This window comes from Acinonyx jubatus, chromosome B1, assembly GCF_027475565.1.
Source record: "Acinonyx jubatus isolate Ajub_Pintada_27869175 chromosome B1, VMU_Ajub_asm_v1.0, whole genome shotgun sequence".
In the NCBI taxonomy this organism is placed as follows: Eukaryota; Metazoa; Chordata; class Mammalia; order Carnivora; family Felidae; genus Acinonyx; species Acinonyx jubatus.
The window spans coordinates 127338417-127357436 of record NC_069382.1 but is presented as its reverse complement, the minus strand read 5'-3'; the positions used below and the strand labels follow the sequence as shown (position 1 = coordinate 127357436).

The window sequence follows — 19020 nt, the reverse complement described above, 5'->3', positions numbered from 1 at the left end:
AATATGTTGATTCTATGATAGCATTGATAGAAGAGAAATTTGATCACTGTTGAAAATAAAATTTCTTCCAACACATTTAAAGTTCTGTCTCATATCACCACCTCTGTAGGAAAACTAGATTTAATGACAAAATTTCTAAGATTTTCCAGTAAGCTAAATAAGCGTTTCATGACAGGGAGTCCTGTCTGAAGGAATTTTTACCACCCTTTGGAAGAAAATACAATATATACACTAAAGGCATATTTCAGTGACTATTGGTGATCCATTATGCAATTGCAGTTATTCATCGTAATTGTCAGCGAGCTCTCTTGCTCAACTATAGACCCCAAACAGTTACTTCTTATTGCATTTTCTTGAGGCATTGACAATGACTAGAATATTCCAACCACCAGACCAGAAAAGCCTGGTAGCAATGGAATACTTAGGAGACTACACACCCCTGTACCCCCTTCTCTGACAGTGATCATGTACTGAACACATACTGATCCCTTAGCAATGATCCTGTGCTCTCTGCCCACTCTCTTGTACATACCCATTCTCTTTATAAAACTCTAGGTGTCCGTCTTGTAGGTGCAAAGGTTGATTATTAAGGCTTGAGCCTACCTCTTACCCTGGCCGCAGGCACCTAAAATAAATTTCTCTTTGTCTTTTCCAAACTCTCATCGTTTGAGTTTTGGGCTTCTCTTATGATGAGTTTGTTCAGCAACCATGTTCACAAACCCAGCAAGGAGCTTAAGCTTCTGATTTATCCAGCCCCCTCGCTATTCCCTGGGATGGAGCACTTGGCCAGCTCAGTGCACCAGGACTTACCTTCACTAAGTTACAGGCTGTGGTAGCTCACTTGACAACATAATTTGTGTTAATTTAAGTTCTAAGACTTTGCTCAGTTACTTGGTCAACATATATCTTTATAGATTTATATGAATTCATATCTAGGGAAAGCACTGCTTTCCTTTAATTTGATCTACAATCAAGAAAATCCGGAAAAGCAAATGTACTATTTAAATATATACAAATGTATTCTTGAAGCAATATAATACATACATCAAAAGACATAGTCCCTGAACACACACACAACTGCATGACATAGGTACAAAACAGAATCTACTGTTATTCACTGTTTGTATTTATTATAGATGTTAGGATTAGATGCAAATGTACACTAATACAATGTTTAAGATGATTATATGCATTTTTGAATTTTTTTTTTGAGAGAGAGAGAAAAAGTTTGAGTGGGGGAGGGGCAAAGAGAGAGGGAGACACAGAATCTGAAGTAGGCTCCAGGCTCTGAGCTGTCAGAACAGAGCCCGACGTGGGGCTCGAACTTGTGAACTGCAAGATCATGACCTGAGCCAAAGTCAGACGCTTAACCAACTGAGCCACCCTGGCACCCCGATTATGTGTATTTTAATCTGATTAAATCATACTTATGCAACTATTTGTTACTGAACTTTGTTATACTTGGTATAAATTAATATTAATATATTTTCTTTTAAAGGTAAAAGTTGCACTGACTCTAGAAACATTACATTTTCAGTATGCAGAAATCATAAAACAATATATTCTAATTTGAAACAGTAATGACAAATTTTGCCATACCATAAGTATGACAGTGTTTTATTTTTTCCACTATACCTGCTGATGGCATTTCTGTGTTGTCATAGTTGAGCCTTTGTTTCATTAGACCATCAGATTTAATTAATTAAATTAATTTATTTTTTCCTATTGTTTTCCTGTGAGATTCACTATTCTCTGACAACTCTCCCACTTGTACTTGATTTAGCACCACAAATGGATAATATCTATAAAGATCATTAGCCCTCATAATGATCTTGCTCCATCAAAAAGTTTCTCAAGCACTTGACTTATGCTTTGGGAACTGGGGATACCTAGAAGGGTACGGGGATGGAGGGAGTAATTTTTCTTTATCCTTCAAATTTCTTGGCTGAGAACCTCTGTAATAGAAGAGAGATTAAAAGAAGAGAAACGAAAGTTTAGTAACTCATAGGCCTCCTATTATACGCAGGCGATACCTAGGGAAATTAAGTTGACTCCTGAGATGGCCCAAGTCATCACCTTAAATGCCATGTCCAGCTAAAGACCAAAGAAAGATGTTGGGGGTTGGGGAGGCCAGTTGTGGAAGTTTACCAGTGGGAAGAGCACAGTGAACAAAGGTAAGGGTGTTAGGCAGATATAAGTCTATGTCTTCTCTTTTGACAAGGGTTTCTAGAGATTTGGTCATCCCCTTTTCCTGGTACAGAAAGAGAGATACCCTTTCAAATGGAGATTTCCCTTATAAATATAAATAACCTTTACAAAAGGGTAACTTCTACTTGATTTTCAGAGGTTTCCCTGTGTCTGCAATCTCTTAAAAATTACCAGTTCAAGTTATGCCAAAAAGCATATTTGGGCTGGCAAATTCTGCTTCCCTTCAATTCCACCTTGAAACTTCCCCAAGAAGTTTCACAATCCAGAACCTGAGTTGATACATTGCTCCAATATTTCACTGATCCCATGTCTGACTCCTGAAAATAGATCACTTCAATTAACTGCTATGTCTCATTTTAGGAAATGGTCTTGCAGATGGGCTCCCAAAGTTAGTCTTATATTGTGCTAGCAATCAGGTATTTAATAAGAGGCATGTCTATGGAAAAAGACAAGCAAAGTTTAACAATTAGCACAAACTATAATAATGCAGTTTGTGAGAACAGGGCGGAGGTAGGGGGAAGCCAATTGAGATTTCTATATGTCAGGTTCAAATCATCTTTCAAAGTTTGAATATCTCTGATGTCATCAGGTGTTAAGGTGAACTTTCTGAGTGGCCTACATATCAGCAGGCACAAAAGGTTGTCCATATGCGCTGTTGTGATGATTTCTCTTAAGTTTATATGAAGTTGTTCACATTCAATTTGCACAGCTTTGGGAAAAGGATAGATTTTTTGTTTTTTGTTTTGTTTTGTTTTGCTTTGCTTTGTTTCCTCTCAGTCATTTCACGTTAGAATGGTGGGAGAGGGATGTCTGGGTGGCTCAGTCTGTTAAGCATCCAACTTTGGCTCAGGTCATGATCTCACAGTTTGTGGGTTTGAGCCCAGCATCGGGCTCTGTGCTGACATCTCAGAGCCTGAGGCCTGCTTCAGATTCTGTGTCTCCCTCTCTCTCTGCCCCTCCCCACCTTCTCTCTTTCACTCTCTATTTTTTTTTTAATTTTTTTTTAAGTTTATTTTTGAGACAGAGAGAGACAGATAGAGACAGAGCATGAACGGGGGAGGGGCAGACAGAGAGGGAGACACTGAACGGGAAGCAGGCTCCAGACTCTGAGCCATCAGCCCAGAGCCCGACGCGGGGCTCGAACTCACGGTCTGTGAGATCGTGACCTGAGCTGAAGTCGGACGCTCAACCGACTGAGCCACCCAGGCGCCCCACACTCTCAAAAATAAATAAACAAACATTAAAAAAAGAAAAGAAGAAGAAGGGTGGGATAAAATTGGAAACTAGTTCAGAGAGTTGTAGCAAAATATTTGAGAAAATTGTTAGAATTTAGGATTTGGTCCGATTTACAGGTAGAAAACAACATTTCTAAGACAATAAATTGGACTAGAATCTAATATCCACAAAATTTTACTACTGAAACATAATTTTCTCTATAATCACCCTTATTTTTGCCAAAATAATCACAGTAGGACTAATTTGTCTGCAAACTAAGTTTAGTTTCATTAAACTTGACCTGATTATGTGCAGGAAGAATAGTGGTTGAATATGTATAGGTTCCTTTGAGGTCTACTTTGATGGAACTTTCACAGGGAATTTTAGACTGAACTTTTAAAAGCCTTGAGGATAGGAAGCCAAGTGAAGGGCTCACCGTCAGACTTTGCCTGCAGTATCTAGAGATTTGGATTAATTTCTCTTTTCTTGAGGTCCCAGAGATATCCTATGGCTTCTGCACCATCCAGAAAGTGAGCTTTCTTAGTCATCTGGTAGGACTGGCTGGGATCGCTGTAAGCAAAACACCAGGCTGCTTTTCCAAGGAGTGTTATCTGCTCCATGAAGTGAAACTTGGTCCCTTGAACCTGTTTGGTCATGTTTAATTCTATGCACATTCTCAAGGGATCAGATAGGGAGAAAAAGTAATTGTTTCATCTGTGTTCACAAAGACATACTTACCAAATTGCTGTAATTCATACTTAGCTTACTAGAAAAGAAAAAAAAAAGTTTCCTTAAATCTAGAAAAAAACAAAACATTAAAGAATCAACGTTGCAAACAAAGTCATAAGAATTCGCATTTTCATGAGTTTATTCAGCACCATGTTATTCTTGTTCTGCTTGGTTTTCTATTAGTTGAGTCAGTTCTGGACATTCTTACCCAGTTCAGATTAAACCTATGTTCAGCAATTAATGTTCAGTATTTTATCTTATTTGCACATGATCTAGATATTCAATAAACTTACATCATTCAGCTTAACTCAAGAAAACTCTAAAGGCAGAAGTTACCTAAGAGATTTGGGAAACTATTTCAATAGCTATATCATAAACACATAATTGTTGCTCAGAAGTTCACCTAAAAACTCTTATTCCCCTTACATCTAAATCACTTGCTCCCAACAGTTATGCTTAGACTACTCACAAAATCTTTGTGAGACATTAAGCAAAGTCTGCCATTGTTCTGTTTTCTTCCGAAGAGCTTTGTAACAGAAGTAACATGAACTTTGACCTAGGTAGAATAAAATTGTATATCTGAATTATATTTGTTGACAACTTTGAATACATGTCTACTTTCATTAAACCAACAAACTTCACTTAGCTTTTATTTACTGCAAAAAAATCCCAGATCACATGAATTTGAAACAAACATTTGGGTTAGTTTTTATATTTTTGACTTTTAGAAATAATTTATATAGTGCATATTTTAAGCTATTTAAATAGAGCTTTTACAAATTAATTTTAGCAATAGCATCCAGAGGTTAATTTAAAAAATCACACATTTCACATCATATATAGACACAGGTAAACATATAGGCTGACTGAAAAAGATATCTTATAGCTAAAATTTTAGCTATGAGTCAGGTACAACACTAAACTCACTAGTTTATAAGAGAATATTTGGATGCAAATTGTGTTTCTGGCACTTTACCAGCTCAGATAGCTAAAGTTTTTCATACTAATATTTGTGAGGAAGACACTGGGATATTTCATCTGCCCAATTTCCAATAAATACTTTTTTCTCCTTCTGATGAGAAATATCTTCTTAAAGTTTGCATTTTAAAGAATGGCTCTTAGAACATGGAGAAGATGGGTAGAAAAGTTACATCTCAAAATCACAGAAAGTATCTGCATTTTCTCCAAAATGGAGTTTGGGGGTATATTTGCCTATTATCAGTGGTCTGAAGTAATTACTATTTAAAATTTCCTGATTTCTCTTAGGCAAAGGACATTCATTTTCCAATGTATTGATCTTTTGCAAGCATTTTGAGATGAATTTTGAGAAGTTTGGAGAATTAGTAGAAAAGGACAGATGGATTTTGCATTGCTTCTGGAACTGTACCTCTGTTTTTACAAAGATTTGCAAGACAAAAGCAGTTGTTTCTAATTACTCAAAGAATTGGGTTATAGCCTGAATGATATCAGGGAACTGACCCACACATCTGACTGCAATTTCAGTTTGCTTTATAGCAGAAGAAGATGTCCAGTTAAGAAATCAAAATATTTCTATGTTCTGGAACTTCAGTAGGTCTTTGTGCAGGATGCATAAAGCATTTAACCAAGGCCTTCAGGTGGTCTTCTTCCCCCACCCCCCCCCAAATGTACCCTTCATCCTTAGACCAACTTAAACTTAAGGGGAGGAACAACTTAAACTTAGTTTTGTTTGTATCAGCCTCTGACCCTTGGCCTCCAGCTAATCCATTTCCTGATCATTTGTAGGAGGATCTGGGAGAAATTCTGATCTGTTTACTTGGTGTGTGTGGTGGGGGGAGGGGGCAGCCAGCTTGTCTGATAACTACAGTATAATCATAGAAAGGAAGAACCTTAGCCATTAGTCAAAGTTCCTGTGAGTGGTGTTGTGAATGTCCACTGATTTTTCTAACTCTTCTCTAAATTTGGTAATATCTTGTGAAAGTGGGATAGGTATTAAGGAGGGCACATGTGATGAGCACTTGGTGTTTTTTGTAAGTGATGAATTACTGAATTCTATTTCTGAAACCAATATTGCACTGTATGTAAACTAACTAAAATATAAAAATAATAATAAATAATAAACAAATAAATAAAACTTCATAATTTTATCTTGTTAAAGAAGCCCATAATGTGAGCCATTATACTTCTTTGTGTCTTCTTTTCAATTTAGTCTTTCTGTAGATACCAATAAGATAATTCTTTAAAAAAAGAACTAATTTTTTTTTTCAAATATAGAAGTTTGTTTATGTTTTCAGTTCAGAGTATCTGTCATTTGGTCATTGACAAGTAGGATCTTTTATTAATTCAATAGCAACTCAAACCAATAAGGCTTAACCATAAATTTATGGTTTAAACATAAATCCAAGAGGCATCCCAAAAGAAGGTGTAAAGATGCAGCCCTCACAAGATCCAGAATATTTACTTTCAGTTATCCTAGGAAAGCAAAGACCTGTTGCCATAGGTGGTAAGAATGAGAACTTTGGATGCCTCCAGTCAGACTCTCTAATCAGTTACCCCAAACAGATGGTACTAGAATGGGACTTTTCCAGCACTAATGAGACAATGCAGGTTGAGACTACAAAGACCCCTTATGGAACCAGGATCCTTTAAGACAATCTCCCCTGAGAGGTGGCATAGTTGGACAAAGAGTATACTGCCTTTGGGATCCACAGCCTGTTGGGTTTTATGCCAAATGCATGTGGACACATTCATTTTCCAGCTGGCAGAGACCAGAGTATATTCTCACTGGTCACAAAGCCAAAGTCTTCTGACCTAAAATAAGACAAAAGGAAAACCTCCTCTAGGCTATGGTTCTTTTTGTGACTAATGACACAAAAGACAAACCACCAAAAACAAACAAAAACAATGGTCATCTCTGGGAGAAAAGAGAATCAACAGAAAACCAGATTACTCACAACAAATTTACCAAATTCACTATACCCAAGGAACTAGTTTACATAAATATTATCTCCTGTTAATTTAAATTTGGAAAGGAAGCAATAAGAATTTTTAATCTTCATCTCTTGATCAGCCACTACAGAGAGAGATACCTGCGAGAGCTGACTTTGGTAAGAATTCTTACCCTTTGTTAATTTCTGCCAGTTTTCCAGGATCCCATCTGCAGGCTCCCCCAAGAATGGGGTCTCATCAGATCCCTTCCGGAGGAACCGAACTGTAGCAGAAGGAAAATGATTTCCCCTCTACCCTCCCAGGTTCTTGGCAGAGACCTCCCCTATCATAAAAGATTAGCAGTAGGAAAATACTTCCCGTATATATGGAAGATACCCAGGAAAATTTCCCAAAATGGCCAGGCCACCACCTTCTGTATCATTCCCAGCTAAAGACAAAAGAAGGCTGTTGAGGCTCAGGAGTGGTTATAAGAGATAACCAGGAAGTACAGAGTAAACAAGGATAAGGTTGTTATGCAGATTTAGGTCTGTGCCTGCTCCATTGATGAGTTTCCAGAGATTTGGTCATCCTCCTCTTCCTAGTACAGAGAGGGACACACCTTACAAATGGAGATTTTTCCTTATAAATGTAAATGTATTTTACTAAAAGGGTAACTTTTACTTTGTTTTCAGAACTTGTGCTGTGTCTTTGGTGCTTAAAAATAACCAGCTCAAGATAATCCTTATGTCAAAGAGGCATATTTTGGGTGGCAAATTCTCTTTTATACCAGCTTATATCTTCTTCCAGTGAAAGAACTGAATAATGATTCCAGGGGGAAAGGCATTAAATATTACATTATTAGTGTTTCAAAACAAAAACATAAGCTGTTTTCATAACTTATAAATGGTGTAGAGAATTAAAGAAAACAGTTCCATAAATGTTTGACTTTGTACCAAACAGGTAAAGGAATAGGAATTTTCAGGATATTGCATTACAGAAAGTTTCCTAAAAGGGAGCCACATGTAACGTTAATCTCATGCTCTGTGAAGTAAGAGTACCAGGAAATGATACTCATGTGATGCTACATTGTTAAAATGATAATTAGAATTTTAAATTCATAAAGTTGAATTACTGTAGAGACAATTTATACCAGAGTGTAATTTGCAGTGCAGAGTACTTAGAGAGTCATAGTTTTTTACATGTCAGAATAACTTCAGATTTGTCATTATTTTATGAATTTTGTGCTTGTATATTGATTATGAATTTGGGTTTAATCCATCAAATTAAAGGAAAATATATTTAAGGTACCATCTGATATAGAGGATTTTCAGAGAGAAAAATACTCTAGACAGGTTCAATATTTTCTTGCATGGAAGAGTATAACCTAAAAATTGATAAATTATTCATATTTTAAGACTATTATAGAATTGAAAATAGTGCTTTTCAACTTTTTAGGTTACAAAAAACACTCAATATTTTGTTCCTAAAATGTTCCTTAAAGGCTTTGTTAATTTATTAGAAAGTGGCTACAAAAGCTAATTTAGTCTGAAACGATTAGTTTTTCTTCTTTGAGGGAGCATCAGTAATGTGCGAAATAAGCCCACTGAACCAATCGAAGGAGGGAGTCAGAGACTGGGAGCACAGTGAAGGGAGGCTTTAATCAATGTTCTTGCAACACAGAGACTTCAGTTTTTTGGCGCATGCTCATTGCAAAGCCTGTGAAGATAAGCCCACAAAAGGGAGAGGGGAAGAACCAGGAAGTTAAGTGTCTAAGGGTTTGGGATTCCATTATGAGGGGGTAGGTGGTAGATATTTCCAATAGGTTGTAAGCCTATTGTTAAACTAGAGAGCCCAGCTTTTATTTGGTATTTCTGAAAATCAATCATCTCACTTATGTCTCATAATAATGACTCATCATTTAACATTAAGAAATATGAAACTAAAAGGAACTTAATGTGAATTATAAAAATACACCAAAATTACTTGGTGTTGAGTGTATGTATTTTCTACTCTTTTAAAAGCTTTCCTCAATTTTGATTATTTAGTGTGTTAAAATAAACACACAAACACTGAATCATTATAAATATATTACATGTACATAAACAAATATTTTAGTATTTCAAATATAATGGATATAATCTTACTCTAATTGTTACTGAAACCCAAGTTTAGCTGCCTGTCATTGCTGGAAGAGCCAAAACTCAAAAGTGTTGATTGGAAAGGAATATGAGCTTTATTCAGGAGGCTGGCCACCTGGAGAAAAGTTGGACTCTGGTCCAAAAGCCACCTCCAAAGTTTCTGCCTGGCCTAGGAATTTATAAAGGGGTTTAGGGTAGTTAATCAGTAAAGGGGGTGAACTGGTCCATAACATTCCTTGATTACATGTAGCCTTGATGATGCCAGCTTCAGACATTATCTCAGTGCTCAGAGGTTGTGCAAGGGGGCCTGGTTTCTGTTTCATGATTAGCAGAAGGGCAGAAAGAACCCGTGATCTATAGGTATACAAAGAAAGGGGTTAGTTAATCACATGGGCTAAGGGAATTTGCTAAAGTTAAAGACTAGTAGGTTGGTCCATGGGCCTGAGGCAGCTTCATAATATTAATGTTTTTTACTTATTGATTTAAGTGACTGAATATCATTCTATCCTGTGAACCTTTTAAATATTTTTTATATTTCTTTTTAATTTCTTTGTCCTTTTAAAGGACATTTTTATATGGCACAATTCCTTATCAAGGCGAATTTTGAAAAATCAAAATTTATGTGGTTTTATCCTCCAGTCAGCAGTGCTATTTCTAGAACTCTACGCTGCACATACACATTTGCATATACCAAATAAAATTCCCCTAACTTTTTTTAATTGGCATTCATTGTAATAAAGACAAAAAATTAACACAAATGTCCATCAATAGGGGGCTGTTTTATAATGGCTCGTTTACATAATGGAGGAGCATAAAACTAAAAAAAAGAGAAAACATCAGTGTTCTAATGTGGAGTAATTTTTAGAATCTGTTAATAAGTCAAACTGTAGTTATACGGTATTTCATTTTTTTTTGATGTTTTGTATAAGTACAGATAATGGAAATAATAAACATGTTTATCTACAAGGGGAAGCAAGAGAGAAAAAATAGTGTGGAAGGGATGACAAAGTGAATTTTTTAAAAGTGTATATTCTAATATAGTTCTCATGGAAGAAAAAAGAGTAAATGTACTTGAAATAGATAAACGTAACTGGACATCAAATTAGAATATAACCACAGGGGGAAAAATATTGTAAGGTGATTTGGACCCATTCTCTGGTTGTACTTCCTTAGTGGGTTATAGCCTAAGGACCAAGAGAACTGCAAAAAATATATAACTTGACTCAGTAGAATTTTATTAGTACTGTTATAAGAATTTTGAAACTATTTGAAGGGCACATACACCCCAATGTTTATAGCAGCACTATCAACAATAGCCAAAGTATGGAAAGAGCCCAAATGCCCATCAATGGATGAATGGATAAAGAAGATGTGGTGTATACACACACACACACACACACACACACACACACACACACACACACACACACAATGGAGTATTACTCAGCAATCAAAAAGAATGAAATCTTGCCATTTGCAACTATGTGGATGGAACTGGAGGGTATTATGCTAAGCAAAATGAGTCAGTCAGAGAAGGACAAATATATGACTTCACTCATATGAGGACTTTAAGATACAAAACAGATAAACATAAGGGAAGGGAAGCAAAAATAATATAAAAACAGGGAGGGGACAAAACAGAAGAGACTCATAAATATGGAGAACAAACTGAGGGTTACTGGAGGGGTTGTGGGAGGGGGGATGGGCTAAATGGGTAAGGGGCACTAAGGAATCTAGTCCTGAAATCATTGTTGCACTATATGCTAACTAACTTGGATGTAAATTAAAAAAAAAATAAAACTTAAAATTTTTTTTTAATTTATGTACATTGTAAGATTTAACTAATTACATCAAATGTTACTAGTACTCAACATATTGAAAGATGAGAGAAAAGAAATATAATTATGAAAATATAAATTAAAAGGGAAAAAAAACCTGTAATATAATATCCAAATAGAAACTGTCAACAGGAACTCATAATTTACTACAGAATTTACTACACTCAGAAACATCTAACCTGAAACAATTCAGACTTAAAGGCCTAACTTCCAGTATACAGGCAACACAGAAAGTGGATGGATATGTAAAACAATACCATAGGTCAACTGTCAGAAAACTTCCAAATGTGCAGTATTCTGAGAAAACTGACATTGTATCCTTAAAATCTAAAGTGTTGTTAAATATCAGGAGATTATCTTAAAGAGACTAAAGAGATATCACAAGAAACTCTTAACTACTGAATCCAGGTGTTAGCTCTGCCAAGCAGGTGCTAATTGTACTAGTTTTTCTATTTTTCTGTATACTTAGAAGTTTTCCCAGTAAGGGGAGAGGCTAATCCAATTTTAAAAATTAGAATCTAGATTTAAAATGACATTACATTCGGCTGTGATGCATGGTCCAGTTGTAACTCTTGGGTTGTACAGGTTAGTAGTTAATAGCAGCATTTACTAGTAGTATTTGAAGGGCATTTGAGGAAATTTGACTAAGGATAACTATTACAAATGAAAACATGTTGACATGGGAAGTTAGAAACCATTAACTTAGAAAAGTAAGCAGCAAGTCCAGTAATTAAAAAATATATATATAATATATATTATATATATATTATATATATATATAATATATGTATGGTGTGGTTTCATTTTGGTTTAAAAAAAAACGAAAAGAAATACACAAAAGTCAATGTGATCATTTCTGATCGGTAGGGGTATGACATTTTATTTCCTTATTTCTGCTTCTCTCTTTTTTTCATGTTTAACAATGAACATATGTGCCTTTATAATTTGTAATTTCACTGTAGAAATATATTTTTATTTAATAACTTGATAATGACTTAATTTAATAATAATGTAAATATTTAAAAGAGCAAACTCTGCCACACTGCTATAATGAATACAAAATTATGTTTGTACAATGTATTTAACTTCCAACACTACCTCTATACAAAATAAAATAACTTAGACATTTTCAAGGAACCAAAGTATTAAGATATTTTGTTCTTAAATATAATTTCTAAAAATATTAAATATTGGAGGGTTTTTTGTATCAAATTTGATGATCTGTTGAGTTCATCACATTTTAAAGCCCAAGGTGATTAATCTGTTTCTTGATATACAATATCCCCAGAGTAGTTCATTGTAAAAAAGACTTGTATCTTTCGAGTTTTTGTTGTTCTTACAGCGAAGTCATGGGGAAACATTTATCCTCATTAGTTGAGTTTTAGTATTTCTTGTAGTTCTCTCCATGTTCCACTCGCTAAAAAATGAGAGAAGTCCTGAGGCTTTTTGTCTTCTCCACATGACAAGTACTACAATATTGTAAACTTTTATGGCAAGAGAAATGTTAGTATCATATATTCTAGTAACATTTTGGTCTCTGAACATAGTCAACCTCTTAAGATATTTTTTTCACTCTAACTTTTTTTTAGAAAATTAAAAGGCAGAACTGGGTTAGAATTTTATTAAAAATAAGAATGTTAAGAAGCTTAAAATACACTGGGAAACAGAATCCAGATTTAGGAAATACAGAAATATAACAATATATCACCTCTGTCTTTCATTCATTCAGTAGCATTTGGGGAACAAGTACTCAAATGTTCATTTGTTATTCTTAATGATTCTGCGGACTTTTTTTTTTTTTAAACATGTTTGGTTGGCACTTACATTTCTGCTTCTGTGTGTAACATGTAATTATGGCCTGGGGTTCCTTTCATCTCAAGTTACTTCACCCTTTTTCATTTATACAGTCATTTAAAAAATAAAAATAAAAAGCTGCATTCCAGGCACTGAGATTGTAGCAGTGAACGAGAGATAGACAAATGTTAAAAAACAAAATTCAATTGAGTAAATTTGAAGATCTAATTGGCTTTATTCAGTGATTCATTAATCAAGCAGTAGCCCATCTAGCAAATAGAAGGGAGTTCCAGGAGCTGTACAAACAGAAGGCTTTTCTAGGCAGAATGGGAAGTGGTAGACAAAGAGGTTTTAACTAAAGAAAAGAAACAATCGGGCAAGGTCACCCTCCCTGGGGGTAATGGTGGGGAGGGCGCAGGGAGGTCTTGTCTTGCAGACTACCTCACTAGTACAGATCAAGAAATTCCAGAATGACTTTTTGAAAATTCCACTCCACTCCTGGGAGAGGCTAAAGCGGAAATTAGGTTAGCTATTAAATTCTGGTGAGGCTTAGGAAAAGAAACTCCATTTTGGGGCCTGTTGTTAAATTTCTTTATAAACCTCACATTCCAGTGATGAATATAGACAATACATTTGAAATAGAAATAAGAGAATTGCACACAGTGATAAAGGTCATGATACAAATAAGCAGAAAGACAAGAGTAAGAGATGAATCAGGTGAAGAGGAGAGCTTGTGTCTGGGAAAGACTCATCAGGGACTACATGAGTGTGCTGTTTTTGAGCTGTAACCTGAATGAAGGTCAATTGTTCATAAAACTGGAACAAGCATCTTGATGGGGGAAATCAGGGTTTGGAAAATAGTCACCTTCCAATACTGCTTGCCGCTTCAAGACCTCCTCACCTGGGTTTTCATCTTGCCTTCCTACTTACAATCTCTACATGGTAAAATCTATATAGCATCACACATAAGTCTGTAAAACAAATAAACAAAAAACCACAACAAACACACCCCTTTCATTGTGTTGTATTTCTACTTTAAAACTCACTGATTCACTAAGGCTTAAAAGACAAAATTCACTTTCCTCAAACAGTACCCATAGTCGCTGAAATTAAACCCTTCTCTATTTATGTTGCAAACATAAACCTTTTATTCTACTTAAACTGCACCAACACAAATTGCTATTTCTTGTCTCTGTTGTTTAGAGTTTTGTTTTTAACCATTTTATCTGGAATGTCCCTCCTCTGTAATAGATCTCTGTTTTCCAGCCATGCTCCAATTTCATATCCTTACTATGAGGACCCAAACTGGGGGTAATTTCTCTTTCCGTAGAATTATGTCAGCAGTTATCAGTCCTGTATAACTGACTATCTTGTAGTTGGCAGTTACTATAAATTCTAAAAATTCTCACCAGTTTTATGTATTGACATATAACTGATGTCTTGTTATATGTCAGTCTTGTAGTAAGGCTTCTCTCTTATTTATATTCATTTATATTCAACTAAATTCTACATTCCTCAGGGGCAAGTGCTATATTCTATACTTCGTGGATTATGTATTTCTTTTTATATATATTTTCTGCACAATAGAGTTTCTCTTTTTTTTTTGAAGTTGAAAAGATGGAAGATTATGAAATGTTTCCATTTCTATCACTTAAAACTATAATGAAGTATACAGGTTAAAATAATAATAATAACTGCTGCAGATAAAATTCTGTTGGAGTTTTGTTTAGGACCTTGGATGGTGACTATGGTTTAGAAATATATCACGAAAGCCATGTGAGATTTACCTATTATTTAATTATGTAATTTTCTTTAAGCCATTTTATTTGAGAAATACATAAAGGAAAGAGCTGGGTAAAACTATTTTTTGTTTTTGTTTTTGTTTATTCACAAAACCAAAGGAAATAATAGAATTTTGCCAATCGATCTTTCCTCTTTTACTTGCATAAAATGTATTTCATTGGAAGTTAGGAACCTGTAAGCATTACTAATAAACATTCATAAATTTTAATTGTAATTTTGACTTAGAAAATCATAAGTAAAACAGTTTTTTGTTGGTCTCTGCTTTTTTAAGTGTTTATGTTTTAAATTTTCATATGAAATAAAAATTTCATTTCATTTCATTAATTTGAAGTCATTCATTTATTTACTTTTGTTTTCTTCTTTTCAAGGCCCTGTGGAATCCTACATGCACTGAAGGTTTATTTAAACCAGTAAATATTTCAACCTAGGTTAAATCATTTGACCATAAGCAATGTATCATCAGTCTGTGACATGTGAAATATTGAATAAAATCAATTTTCCATCATTCCATATGTTAGCTATTTCATGTAATATGCTAGTTTCCACTCCAAATATTTCATTTTCTGCATTTGTACACACTCGCATAAAATACTTATTTATTTTACATATTCCTACCTTATTCTTACCGTATTTTGACAACAAAAATAGGCTTACTTAAAAATTATATGCAACTATTTTTAAATGTAACATTCCACTTGGCAGTGCACATTTTCTGTTCAACCTTTTCATCCATCTCATTTGTCTCTCTGGTTATAGTCTTCATTTAATTTCATCACATATTCTATGCACATTAGGGAAGTTTGTAAACAGCACTAGTTTCTCCCATTCTAGTGAGATAATTCCTACTGAAGAACTAAATTCTCTCTATGTTTCTCTTGTATTGAGATCAAAAGATGAAAGCAGGGTGTCTTCAAATGAAATACATAATGAGTCTTATTCAAACTACAGAAAGTCAGAAACCTATTTATATCTCTGAACACGTGAAAAAAGTTTATTGGATACTGACTGACCTCATATTAAGGGAAGTTTCTTGAATGTATCATGATAGAACACTTGTCTCCTGGACTTAGCATTGCTGCCTGATTTCTGTGTTTTGTTTTGTTTATTGCCTTTCTAGAAGAGCTCACTTTAATTATTAAATGGCCAGGTGGAACAAGGCACCCTTGAATGTTGTAGTTTATTGCAAGGGTAAGTGACACAGCCCAGAAGGGTTTCAGTGTTGTGAGCAGGGTGCCCGGCAACAGAAGAGCCACAGAGCTAAGGAGAGGAAAGCAGGTCTTACGGAGTTCTCTATATTTTTTTCAAACAGACAACAAAATAATCATAATTAATGGTAGTAATATTCAGATATATGTTATAAAATGTCTTAAATTATTTGAATCATTATGTAATATAATATGAATGATCACATGTTGGCTTTAAACCATGGTGTTAAAATAAAATTATAAATATATTTATTTACTTGAAAACATTGTATGTGTCCTTGTTGACTTTGCCCCTTAATGCATTCTTTTATAACCTAAGATAGAACTATTTTGTTTCTCTAACAATTTTCTATAGTTTATTTTGTAATCCTATTCTTATCTCTTCCTTTTTATGGTCTTATTTTATATTTGAAACCTTTAAATGTAGATAAAGTAAGAAACCCCATCACCTACAATAAAGTACTCACCTGGTAAAGATTTTTATCAACTTGAATGATCAATATCATTTTAAATAAGAAGAAAGAATTTAATGATATTTTGACTAAGATGCAAAGAAAAGAAAAACTTGTATTATTAACTGGATTCTAGATTAAGTCAATGAAGAAAGTTACTTTTTTCCCTACAAGCAATGTAGCAGAAACTGTCCACACAGACAAAATGGTCACTTACCTCAAATCGTACAATTTCAAGATTGTTTTTTAACACTAGTGAGACGTTTTGGTGTTGCTTCCTTGGATGTCGGCCAAGGAAATGAAACTGTTCTTTCATTCTCTCCCTTTTTCTCTTAATGAAACTTGGGCTGAGTATACATTAATGAGCATGTTTATAGTTAATAATTTTACTTTATTAAAATGTGTTTATTTGATTACATTGAAAGTGTTTTTAGAAAAATGTGCAAGAACCATTGTACTTACTGTACTATACTCCAGGGTGTTGCAAAGCTAAGGTTGGTATTTGATGACAGGCATCAGAGTATATCTGACCATTGAAAATAGTACAACAGTGTATATTGATGAAAGGAAGCATTATGTTGAACTATGACTCCTGAGTGCCTGAAATACTCTAACAGTTGCTAACTCAAAATAAGAGAATGATAAGCTTAATTATGTTTCGTTTCCTAATAAGGAAAGTGGAATTTGAAGAGTATGAGCTTTCTCAAGTTCATGTAACTATTGTTCCAGATCAAAAGAATTTTGTTTAATTTTCTGACTTCAGAATACTGGTGGATTTTATAATGACAAAACTCAATACAGATTATACATGGATTAAATTTACAGATATATAGATAATTGTATATTGTGTATACATTATGCATTATTAAAGGTAAAATTTCTCTGAAATATGTATTATGGATAGGAATAATTGTGATGATAAATCTTGACTATGTGAATACCTAATTCTTTAACATGTATAACATATGAGCCAAGAAAATAGTTTTATTAACACATTTTATCTATATTTTAAATCATGAAAATTTAATTTGTCATGCTCTGTAATATATGCATGTTAAATGTTTTTATTTATCATATTTTAAAATATAGGCAACTTAAGGGCGCCTGCCTGGTTGGTTCAGTTGGTTGAGCTTCTGACTCTTAATTTTGGCTCAGGTTATAATCCCAGGGTTTTGGGTTTGAGCCCCGTGCTGGCTCTGCACTGAGTGTGGAAACTACTTGAGATTCTTTTGCTCCCTCTCCTTCTGCCCTTCTCCCCTTCTCACACACACTCTTTCTCTCTCTCTGTCTCTCTCTCTCTCTAAAATAAATAAATAAACAAACAAATAAAACAAAAAATATTAAAACTGTTCACCTCTTTAAAAAAATGTAGGTAACTTATTCCCAGTTAGATTTATGACATATAGCTGTTTGTATTTTTTTAATGAAGAGTCTAAAATAAGTATGTTATTACACACGTAAGATTTTGTTATGACACACATAACTTCCTTGCTAAAGTTTTCAAAATGGTAACATTTTTCATAATTACCTAAATTTGATGTTGTTTTGAAGTTCTATTTATTTAGAAAACAAAATATACTTTCTTTCCCATGTTTAACTTGCTGCTAGAGGTGGAAATGTCAAATTTTAAAAAAGGATGCTTTTAATGTTGTATTTTTTTGCCTATATGTTCCTACAGGAACTCTAAATGTAGTTCTATGCTATCTTAACATTTATTTTTCTTGAAGTATAGTTGACAAAAAATGTTACATTAGTTTCAGGTATATAACTTAGTGATTTAACAACTCTATATGTTATGCTGTGCTCACCACAATTGTAACGACCATCTGTCACCATACAATGCTATTACAATACCACTGATTATATTCTGTATGTGGTACCTTTTATTGCAGTGATATATTCATTCCATAACTGAAATGCTATATCTCCCACTCCCCTTTATCCATTTTGCCTATCCCCCCCTTTCCTTCTGGGAACCATCAGTTCTCTGTATTTATGGGTCTGTTTCTTTGTGTTTGCCTATTCATTTATTTTGTGTTTTAGATTCCACATACAAGTGAAATTATATAGTATTTGTTTTTCTTTGTCTGATTTATTTCAATTAGCATGATATGCTCCAGGTCTATCCTTGTTGTCATGAATAGCAAGATCCCATTACTTTTATGTTTAAGTAATATTCCAGTGTGTGTGTGTGTGGTGTGTGTGTAGCACATCTTTCTCCATGCATCTGTTGATGGACACTGGGTTGCTTCCATATCTTGACTATGGTAAATAATGCTGCAGTAAACATAGAAGTGCATATATCTTTTCAATTAATGTTTTTGTTTTCTTTGAGTAAATACCCAGTAGTAGAATTACTGGGTCATAAGACATTTCTATTTTTATTTATTTTATTTTATTTTAATTTCAGTTAACATACGTTATAGTAGCTTCAGGTATAAACTTCTATTTTTAATTTTTTTAGAAACCTCCATACTGTTTTCCACAGTTGCTGCCCCAATTTACATTCCCACCAACAATGCATAAGGGTTGCTCTTCCTCCACATCCTCACCAACACTTGCTATTTCTTGCCTTTTTGATTCTAGCCATTCTGACAGGTATGAGATAATATTTCAGTGTGGTTTTGATTTGCATTTCCAAGATAATTAATGATGTTGGGCATTTTTTCATGTGTCTGTTGGCCATCTGTTTGCCTCCTTTGGAAGATGTCTAGTCAGATCTCTGCTTATT

At 34.2% G+C, this 19020-nt stretch overlaps 1 protein-coding gene across 7 annotated transcripts in view; it reads left to right on the top strand.

Moving 5' to 3' along the window:
- CCSER1 (coiled-coil serine rich protein 1) overlaps positions 1–19020 on the top strand; it is a 1258994-nt gene that overhangs the window by 654835 nt on the left and 585139 nt on the right. The window contains exon 10 of one of the 7 annotated variants that reach the window (XM_027060841.2): positions 15001–15140. The exons of the other annotated variants lie outside the window; for them this stretch is intronic. Within the exon in view, the coding sequence (XP_026916642.1) occupies positions 15001–15060 (60 nt within the window). The 3' untranslated portion in view covers positions 15061–15140. Of the gene's footprint in view, positions 1–15000; positions 15141–19020 lie in introns of those variants that run through there. 7 annotated transcript variants of the gene reach the window in all.